General features: G+C 36.4%; 1 protein-coding gene across 1 annotated transcript; it reads left to right on the top strand.

Annotated features, from left to right (window-relative positions):
• Nucleotides 1-1,559: 1,559 nt before the first annotated feature.
• On the top strand, nucleotides 1,560-10,100 carry LOC127497197 (polyadenylate-binding protein 4-like). Its single transcript, XM_051865501.1, has 13 exons — nucleotides 1,560-1,817; nucleotides 3,364-3,557; nucleotides 3,641-3,756; nucleotides 3,829-3,968; nucleotides 4,048-4,142; nucleotides 4,530-4,667; nucleotides 5,880-5,975; nucleotides 6,042-6,317; nucleotides 6,401-6,479; nucleotides 7,656-7,739; nucleotides 8,924-9,054; nucleotides 9,307-9,597; nucleotides 9,668-10,100. The coding sequence occupies exons 1-13, from the start codon at nucleotides 1,637-1,639 to the stop codon at nucleotides 9,725-9,727; spliced, it is 1,881 nt and encodes a 626-aa protein (XP_051721461.1). The 5' UTR covers nucleotides 1,560-1,636; the 3' UTR covers nucleotides 9,728-10,100.
• Nucleotides 10,101-10,419: the final 319 nt, after the last annotated feature.

The following is a 10,419-nucleotide window of genomic DNA, read 5'->3' as shown; positions in this document are numbered from 1 at the left end:
CGAGCAACTGTTTGGATACATTTATCAACAGAAAACAAATCATTGTTATATAGCTCAACACCATTAGTCTTATTGTTTGAATCGCTTGTTTTTTTATTTACCATGAATACCATGTTTTTACCATGCCTTAGAGACAACACTATGAATGCACAGAATAATGTTATAACTTCCAGCACACTCAAATGTATTTAGTATGATTGTTTTAACCATGTAAAACAGCGCTCCATTACCCCACATACACAACGAAAAGAGTGGAAGCGACCGACTGCAGCATAAGCATAATAAAAGCTCTCGGCCCGCACTGCTTCATACCACGGTATGAACTTTAAAACTTTAATACATTAGCTCATCCATGAACATGATTTCTGCCAGAGTCCTTCGGATTGCTTGGCTGTGGAGGTGAAGACGACAACTCCCATGATTGCACGCTCATCCACGCCATCATCAACCTACGCCTTAAATTTTAAATATAAGCGACGTCTAGCTGCAAAAATGACATATTGTGCCTTTAAGTAAAGTACAAATATCAAAAAGTTTTCAATCAAGCCAATATCAGCGATGGTTCTGGCGCTGGAGAAGTGTCACTGTCATCATCACGGACATTTAAAGATAAATTAGTGTCCTCCCCAAAAGAGGTCATCCATCCTCTGACCGCCCCCTTTAAAAAGGCCTGTTTTATGTGTTCTTCTCCGCAGTTGACGAGTTCCTCTCCTCTTGTCGTCATCCCTTTTCATCTACAGCAACATACTTCCTGCGTACTACTTATAAAGCTGCTCTAATACATGTTTTCTTCTCTACTTTGAGCATAAATAAGTCATCTGTAGAGTGATATGTAGATTGGTCTCATCTTTATCTCTTTGACCTTTGACCTCTAGCCGTTTCTGCACTTGTACACAATTATAACTCTGCAACACTCTCCAGCCTAACACTCACAGTACTACAGGGTGAATACTATAAGACATCATATAAATGTTATATTCATTGTATTATAAATAAAATACCTATGTAACAGTACATCATTGCCCATATAAGGCTTTTCCAGGAAATAAAATAATAAAGCATTAGGCATAATATATTAGCTAAATACATCAAATTATGAGGTAGGGTAATTGTATTCTTATGCATAATACACAACACACACACACACATATTATAAAAATGCAAAATGCATCTTTTAATAAGACTAAGGTGGGGCTTATAAAATGTTTCTACCAATTAAAATGAACCCTCTAATAAATAGTTAGAAACTTTTTCCATGATTTACTCTTTTGTGGAACACAAAAAAGTTATAATCAACTCGAGACTCTTTTCCATACAACAAAATAGTGACAAATAACACGCTAAAAGTTTCATAGAGGAGTCAATAAAGCATTTGCACTACAAACACTGAATATATTATAATAAATATATACAATCACGCAATGTCATGATGTGCATATTAAAGCACGACGATTATGATAAACGGAATGTTTATTTATGATTGCAGAATAAAGCACGATGATGGTAAACGGAATGTTTATTTATGATCTGACTGAATCTTTTAAATCCGATTCGTTGATCGTTATGAGCGTTTGGTAGATTGAATCTCGGCTGCTTTGAGTTCTGCATCGATCATTCATTGATATTTGTGTATCTGATGAAGATGAGGGTGAGCAGCTCTCTGTATGTGGGCGATCTGGAGCCGGACGTGACTGAAGCCATGCTGTTCGAGCGCTTCAGATCGGTCGGTTCGATTCAGTCCATCCGAGTCTGTCGAGACAAACTCACGAGCCGCTCGCTCGGATACGCGTATGTGAACTTCGAGCGACCCACTGATGGTAAGATGATTGACAAGATCGCCATTTAACACTAATAATCAACTGACTAGTGAGATTTCACAAGTTTTCTGTGAAATATTTTGTATAAGCCAAGAAGAGTGCTGTGACTGTCACTCCAGTGCATGTTAATTTCTGTATTTTCTTCGTCTTGTTTTCCAGTACAAATATCGGTAACACTTTACAATAATGTCTAATTTGTTAACATTAGTTAATGCATTAAGTTAGCTAACTATATTTATAACATTTAATAATCTTTGTTAATGTTATTTAAAAAATATATACAATTGTTTATGTTAGCTCAGTGCATTAACTAATGTTAACAAATACAACTTTTAATTTTAAAAATGTATAAATGTTGAAATTAACATTATATATATATATATATATATATATATACAGATTTGCTGTACATCATGGTTAATTCATGTTAAGTAAATGTTAACAAATGCAACCTTATTGTAAAGTGTTACCCAAATATCTAAACATACTTAAGTCATGATAAAGTTACATGAGAAGCAAAATGACTTGGTTTGTCTTGTTTTCTGGGGAAAAAAGTATCAGAAGGACGTGAGTTTATTCTTGAAACAAGAGCAAATATCTGCTAATGGGGTCAGAAAAATAAACTCAATTCAAAGGGAATTTTTCTGACCCCATTGGCAGATATTTACGCATAAACTTACTTAATTTTGATATAAAAATATCTAAACATTCTTAAATTAAGATGAAATGAAAAATGGCATAAGATAAGTCTTGTCTAAGAACAAATACTGCATCTGCTAATGGGGTCAGAAAAATAAACTTCAAAGAGAAAACAAGATCATTTTTTTTAAGCCTGGACTGGCAGATTTTTTTAAGCAACATTAAGTAGACATTAATGTATAATTTTATACATTAAGATTTCATTTTATGTCATTGTTCATCACAAGTAAATATGTGACCCTGGACCACAAAACCAGTCATAAGGGTCAAATGAATAATCTTTCCATTGATGTATGGTTTGTTAGGATAGGACAATATTTGGCCGAAATACAACTATTTGAAAATCTGGAATCTGAGGGTACAAAAAAATCAAAATATTGAGAAAATCGCCTTTAAAGTTGTCCAAATGAAGTCCTTAACAATGCATATCCACTCACAAAAATACATTTTTGATATATTTATGGTAGGAAATTTACAAAATATCTTCATGGAACATGATCTTTACTTAATATCCTAATGATTTTTGGCATAAAAGAAAAATCGATAATTTTGACCCTTACAATGTATTGTTGGCTATTGCTACAAATATACCTGTGCGACTTATGACCGGTTTTGTGGTCCAGGGTCACATATATCTTTATTTAAGAATGTTTAGATATTTATATATTTTTTGCAATGTATTTGGGACAACTTATTCACATTTCTGATTGACACTGTTTATTGATTTGGTGGGTATCAAAAAAAAAAAAAAAGCATTTAAAAATCTGCACTTAAAATAATCCAGTTAGTCAAGAAATTCCTAATCACATTTGCTTCATTGTAACATTGGTTCTCCTTCACATCCTAGCCGAACGTGCCTTGGATACCATGAACTTTGACCTCATGCAGGGTAAGCCGATGCGTCTAATGTGGTGTCAGCGAAACCCTTCACTGAGGAAGAGCGGTGTGGGAAACATCTTCATTAAGAATCTGCAGAAATCCATTAACAGCGAGGGCCTGTTTGACATCTTCTCATCATTTGGAAACATCTTGTCCTGTAAAGTAAGTAACGTTCTCCACCTTCTCTGTTATACAAGATAAATATTCAGTGCAGGAGACTCTGAAGCACATTTCTTGTTATTAAGGTGGCTTGCGATGAAAACGGATCGAAAGGCTTTGGATTTGTGCACTTTGAGACGCATGAAGCTGCTGAAAAAGCCATCAAGAAATTAAACGGCATGTTGATCAACGAGCTGAAAGTGTAAGTCATGACTAAACGCATCATGTTGAACTCGTGTTGAGTCTTGTAAGTTTCATATGTTGCACCTTTAAGGTTCGTCGGCCACTTCAAATCGCAAAAAGAGCGTGAAGCTGAAATGCAGACGAGAGCAAAAGAGTTTACAAACATTTACATCAAGAACTTTGGCACGGATGTGGATGCCAAGATGCTCACTGAGATATTCAGCAAATTCGGTGAGTATTTGTTATGTGGAAGTATACGTTTTTCTTTTGTTCTATTGCATCTTTGACACTTTTCTTCCTTTGATTTTAGGCCCAACCCTGAGCGTTCGGGTCATGACGGATGAGAGCGGAAACTCTAGAGGATTTGGTTTTGTCAGCTTCGAGAGTCACAGTGATGCGAAGCAGGTGAGTGATAAAACAGAGACTCAGTGTAGTGAACTAAACGAGTGAAAAGACTGATCTGTATGTTTGAGTGTTTGCTGATTTAACAATCCATCAGAAAACACTCCATATTCTTTCAATCAACAGCAAACCACATGGGATTATGAATATTATGGGCTGCAAAGGATCCTATAGGCAGCATTTGTGTGGTTCTGTGTTTTAAACTTCAATATCATTATATTATATTATATTATATTATAGCACTTCTTCTTGATGGAATTTTCATTATGAATTGAAGAGAGAGAGTGAAAATGATCGTTAAAAACTAATTTATAGCACCAAAAACAATACCATTATAAGTCGACCTCAGGAGAAAAATAAAATAAGAGAATTATGTGATATAACCCCAAGGCGGTGGACGAATTGAACAGGACGGAGCTGAACGGCAGGCAGGTGTTCGTGGGCCGTGCTCAGAAGAGACGAGAACGTCAGGTGGAGTTGAAGCGGCGCTTCGAGATGATAAAACAGGAGCGCATGATGCGCTATCAGGTACCAGTGACGGCTCTGAAACCCCCTGCTTTCATTACGCTGGTTAAAGGGCCATGCACACACACCAAGGACGATTTATAACGATAACTATACAGTTTTAACAATCGTTCTAATTCTAAGAGAAAAGGGAAATCCAGACAATGACGCTAACGATAACGACATAGAGGAACAAAATTGTTCGAATCACTTTCAGAACAATTTTTTTTTTAGTTGATAAATGATAAAAACATTGACAGCCAATCAGAATCCACCTAACTTTAAAGAGATCGAGCATTTAAAGCAGCAGACAACAAAAAACTGCAGTGCGTGCTTATATAAACAATGTTATCGTTGGCTGGTGTGGACACTAATATAGTTATAGTTATCATTATAGTTAAGGTTATAGTTATTGTCAAAGTTATAGTTAGCGTTATAAGTAAGCAATAAGGTATGAGAGGCTGTGCCGTATCGTGAATAAGTCACGGCTGAAGGGCGTTGTTAGCAACCCCTTCAGCTGTGACTTATTCACGATACAGCACTAGCCTCGAGTACCTTATTGCTTTTATAAAACAGTTACTGCACAATACAAATATTAAAGCCAAAAATATGTATCAATGCAACTTTCATGATGTAAACTTTCACTAAAAGCCTTCCTTCCGCCGGAAAAAATAGTCCCTGACCGTGAACAGCAACAGAAGTTACATTATTACGCCATTAGATGGCGGCAAAGACTGTCTTTATGAGTATGTCAGTCAGTAGCAAAGACTTTTACATTGAAAAGACTGAATTGTTGTGAACACGGAACAAGACGCAACTGACAAATGCTTTGACTAGCGACTGTCAGTCACGGGAAAACCCCTTAACTGTTAAAAGGACAAGATAATACATCGGACATTTAAACAGATTTTTTATTATGAACATAGAACTGACCTGAAAATGCTAAATCTGAATGCAGGTAATAAACTCGCTCACTCGATCAATATCAATTGAGAACATACAGTTTACGTTGCTAAGAGTGGATGCTAAGCGTGGATGCTAAGGGTTTTATCGTGAATAAAACATAGCTATTGACCAATCAGAATCAAGGACAGGAACTAACCGTTTTATAAATTGTGTTATAGTTATTGTTGTATTTATCATTATAGTTAACATTACAGTATTGTTACAGTTCTTATTATACTGTAGTTATCAGTCCTGTGAATGGGTTTTAACGCGCTTTGATCATCCTGACAGGGAGTGAATCTGTACGTCAAGAATCTGAGCGACAGCGTGGACAGCGAACTTCTCCTCAAAGAGTTCTCGCCATACGGGAACATCACCAGCGCTAAGGTAGGAATTCATTTTTTATGATTCATTAAGGTAAAAGAGAAGTTGTGTCATTATTTGATTGCTCAGGTGATGACAGACGGCAGCCGCAGCCGAGGCTTCGGATTCGTTTGCTTCTCCTCTGCTGAAGAGGCCACCAGAGCCATTACTGAGATGAACTGCCGTATCATCGGCTCCAAGCCCATATACGTCTCTCTCGCCCAGAGGAAGAAGGAGCGTCAGGCCCACCTCATCCACCAATACATGATGAGAAGGGCAAGCTTCCAAAGGCAGCAGCTGATGCTAAACCCGCTGGTGGAGCCGTTCCACCCGAAACCACACGCTGAGCACTTCATACCTCCACAGGTCGAGATTCACATCATCTACAGAGTGTGGAGAAAACCACATGTGACGGGCTTAATTACATGCTTGATCTGTATATTTCACAGGTTCAGAATCACTCTTCATACCACGTCACCCAACATCAACCCAGCACTCAATGGGACGCACAGAGCATCAGCCCTCAGTGTGAGCAGACCTTCTTAAATAATACACAACATATTTTATTTAGATTAGGGTTCATGAGCTGATCGTACAAATGTAAAATAAAAAATAAAATAAAATAAAAACAATCAAAATAAAACACAAAAATGTCATAAAATAAAAAAATACAAATCAATTAAACCATTCAAAATAAAACACTTAAAATTAAAAGGACACTATGTAACTTTTTTGTTCAAAATTAACAAAATTTAAATAATTATGAAAAAAATTAAAAAACAAAAATTACATAATTTAAAATTAAAAAACAAAACCAGTCAAAATAAACACTTACTAAAATTAATTAAATCATAAAAAATGTAAAATGAAAATAAACAGATAATTTGAAATAAAAACAATCAAAATAAAACAAAATACACAAAATGGGTATATAAAATATTTTACAATATTTTATTTATTTACGTGCATGTCATGTCAGCATTATGTAACATCAGAGAACTGTAAACATGTGAGTGTTTACAGTTCCAGTTACAGTTTAGCTCAAAGGGGTTCAGCTGATAAAGTTTGGGAATCCCTTATTTAGATAACGCTAGAACACATTTAACTGAAAATACATGGTAGTATTTGTAGTAAACGTGAATATGGTGCAGCATGTGTTGAGGCTGGTTTGACATCAATCTTTGATAGTTCTACCATATTTGTAATAGGGAGTCGGTTCTGCAGCCTTGGCTAAATGTAGTATACACAAGACTAGATAATGATTTGAGATGTCATCGCTCTGCTGCAGAATTTCAGTGTGACATTATTAGATGTAAAGTATGATTACGACAATAAGTGGGTCTTGACATGTGTTATCTAACTCCAATAGAGTTTAGAATGTCTGTAAATGTCAATCCCAATGCGTCTTTTTCATTATCTACATGGATAATGCCGATAACTCCGATAGAAAATTCACCAAAGTCTGTATGGTGCCCTGGTGGCCTGTATACAGTAGCCAGCACAAATGTCAACTTACATAACCTTACATAAAGCACCATCACTTTGAAGGAATTATATTTGAAACTAGACTTCTGACTAATATTACTATAAATTACAGCAACACCACCCCCTTTTTCTTTCAGACGAGGCTTGTGTTTATAATATTATAGTCTCATAACACACTGAAGGCTCACTTTGTTTTGTTTTTTTGTCTTGCAACTGCAGATGCCCAAAACGCCCCAAGAGCCGTTCAGTCCACAGTGAGTGACATCAGACCCAACACATCCATGATGAGCTGTCAGAGCGAAGGTGAGAGCTGAAAACAACCCCGGTCCTGGAGTACCACAACACTGCACATTTCTGATGTCTCTGGGCCTGTTTACACCTGGTCCCTTCATGCATTTTTACTGATCAGATAGCTATGCGATTTGTTAAAACTGTTCCACTTGGCCACATAAATTAGTCTCCATAAAACAAATATAAATCCAATCTTTAATTCCCTCCCACATTATATGCAAATTTAACAGAATTCACATCAACAAAAGCAAAAGACATGAGCTGCATTTTATTTATCATCAGCTAATTTCAAGATCAAATACCTCAATAGGAGAGAGAGCGGCATCAGCACTAGTAAGATAATTTAGTTTTTACGTCATTTACGTCAAAACTGAGCTAAGTTGTAGCTTACGCAAAGTGTGTAAACAGGCCCTCTCTAATCTGACACACACATTTAAGTTCTTGGGGCCCTATTTTAACGATCTAAGTGCATGGCGCAGGTGCAATTAGGCCGTGTCCGAATCCACTTTTGCTAGTTTAACAACAGAAAAAATGGTCGGGCACCAGGCGCATGTGCCAAAAGGGTTGTACCTAGTCTCTTAATGAGTCATGGGTGTGTTTTGGGGCGTAATGTGCAATAAACCAATCAGAGTGTCATCTCCCATTCCCTACGCTTGCACCATGTGGGATTGCTATTTACATGGCAGAATATAGACACCCTCAACCTGACGAGTCAGTTTAAATACATGTGTGTATTGCCACGATTGGTCAAATAATTAGCCAATTTCATTCGTCATTACTGCAAATAGGTAATTCTACTACATGCAATGACTATCCATTATGACATGAAGGCATTTTTATCTTTATGTACACAATAATAATCTTTTACATTGTAAAAGCCAACAATGCGTCTGAACACACCTTGTTTTCAGACCAGCACGCCTATGGGCGAACAGATGGGCACGAGTACATTTGCTATTTAAACAACTGGATGTGAAAATGATAACTTGCGTTAAAAAAACACTTGCGTCACGTCTGGCATCACATTGCGCCGGGTGTATGATAGGGCCCTTGGAGTCTTTACTAATGAGCTGATGACTTGAATCAGGTGTGTTTGATTTGGGAGACATCTAAAATGTGCAGTGCTAGGGGTCCTTCAGGACCAAGATTGGGAACCACTGAGGGATGGATTTCTTTACCATCTGTCTTCCTCACAGCTAGTCACACTCACTGGACGCCCGGCACAGCTGCACCAGTGAACGGAGCACTGCAACACATGTTCACACCTGAAGATCACAACTATCACAGGTTCACAAGCGCACCGCAGGAGCAATGGGCTGTGCAGCAGGTGAGCGATAGAGCGGAGCACACTGTCATACAGTGGAAGGGCACTTTGGCTCTGCTTTGCTCACTAAATTTTTTGTGAGATAATTTGCCTTACAGAACAGGATTAAGCACTGAAAGGTGAATTTAGCCATCAATAAAAGCCACCAAAAACTAAAAGCCACTAAATACTTACCAAAAACTAAGTCATACAAACATAATATTAAAACATTTTTTAAAATAAACACTTATTGTACATGTTCTCATCCACATTCAGGTCCAGGAGTCTCTGACCGCATCCATGTCCAGCTCACCAGAAAACCTCAAACAGATGCTGAGCAAGTTTATTTCTGTATTATTGTGGCTTGTCGATATTTTAAAACTCTTGTTCGATTTGTTTCCATTTCTTTTGAGCGCATCTCTCCATACTTCCACAGGTCACAGCCTCTTCCCACTCATCCAGGACATGGTAGGGCCATTGGCGAATAAGATCACTGAAATGCTGTTAGAGATTGATGAATCTGAACTGCTTCAATTGCTGCATTGTCATGAGGCTTTGTGCATGAAGGTTCGTTCCCGTTAGTTCAGCTTTTAATGTATGCTTTGTTTCTGTAGTGTGTAATTTTGTGTATGTTCAGGTGAATGAAGCGCTTGCTGTTTATCAGTCTTATCAGCCAGTGGAAGCGACACAGATATAATTCACCAACCCTGTCTGAGACAGTGTCCAAGACCACAGCTTATTTTTTCATTTTAAAAATGAATATACATTTGATTTTTTTTTTTTTTTTATTTCTTTTAATTCATTTAACAATTTAATGTTAATTACAAAAATTGTTCTGCATAAATATATTTGCATTTTTCAATATCAATTAAGAAAATTGTTAATCCACAATATAAATAAATATATTTTGCAGTTTTTGCTGGTTCCAGTGCATTTTTATTTTAAATGTTTTCAATTTTTTTAAGTTTTAAATAGCAATGCCACATTTAATTTTACATATTAGAGTCAAAGATGAGTCGAGGCACACTATAAAGCTATTATCACAAAATGTGTTCTAGTACAAAGCACTAATTCCCAGCTCATTCGTATTAAAAATAAATACAGTGTAAACAAAAATGATTGGCCACTCTTTTATTTGTTTAACAATTTTATTATTGTATTTTAACTGCCCACTATTCATGAGACAATCTTAGATAATATTGTTCATAAAAATACATATGTAATAGATGAACACACGATAAGCACTGTTGTTGTTTTACTCATGTTTCTTATTATTGTCATGGTTTAATGAAAAAATACTATAGTAATTTATAGTAAATACTATAGTGTTTTTGAATCATACTATAGTAAAGTACTTGAATTAATTTGTTGTGGTAATTCTATAGTTGC

Source organism: Ctenopharyngodon idella, chromosome 16 (genome assembly GCF_019924925.1).
Source record: "Ctenopharyngodon idella isolate HZGC_01 chromosome 16, HZGC01, whole genome shotgun sequence".
Classification (NCBI taxonomy): Eukaryota; Metazoa; Chordata; class Actinopteri; order Cypriniformes; family Xenocyprididae; genus Ctenopharyngodon; species Ctenopharyngodon idella.
Note: the sequence above shows the minus strand (reverse complement) of the source record. Positions and strands in the feature narration are given on the sequence as shown.

Excerpts from the sequence above, each read along its gene's own strand:
- LOC127497197 (XM_051865501.1), top strand. The coding sequence starts at position 1,637 with ATGAAGATGAGGGTGAGCAGCTCTCTGTATGTGGGCGATCTGGAGCCG. Across the intron at positions 3,558-3,640 it reads GAAACATCTTGTCCTGTAAA|GTGGCTTGCGATGAAAACGG; the intron begins GTAAGTAACGTT and ends CTTGTTATTAAG. Across the intron at positions 3,969-4,047 it reads TGAGATATTCAGCAAATTCG|GCCCAACCCTGAGCGTTCGG; the intron begins GTGAGTATTTGT and ends CTTTGATTTTAG.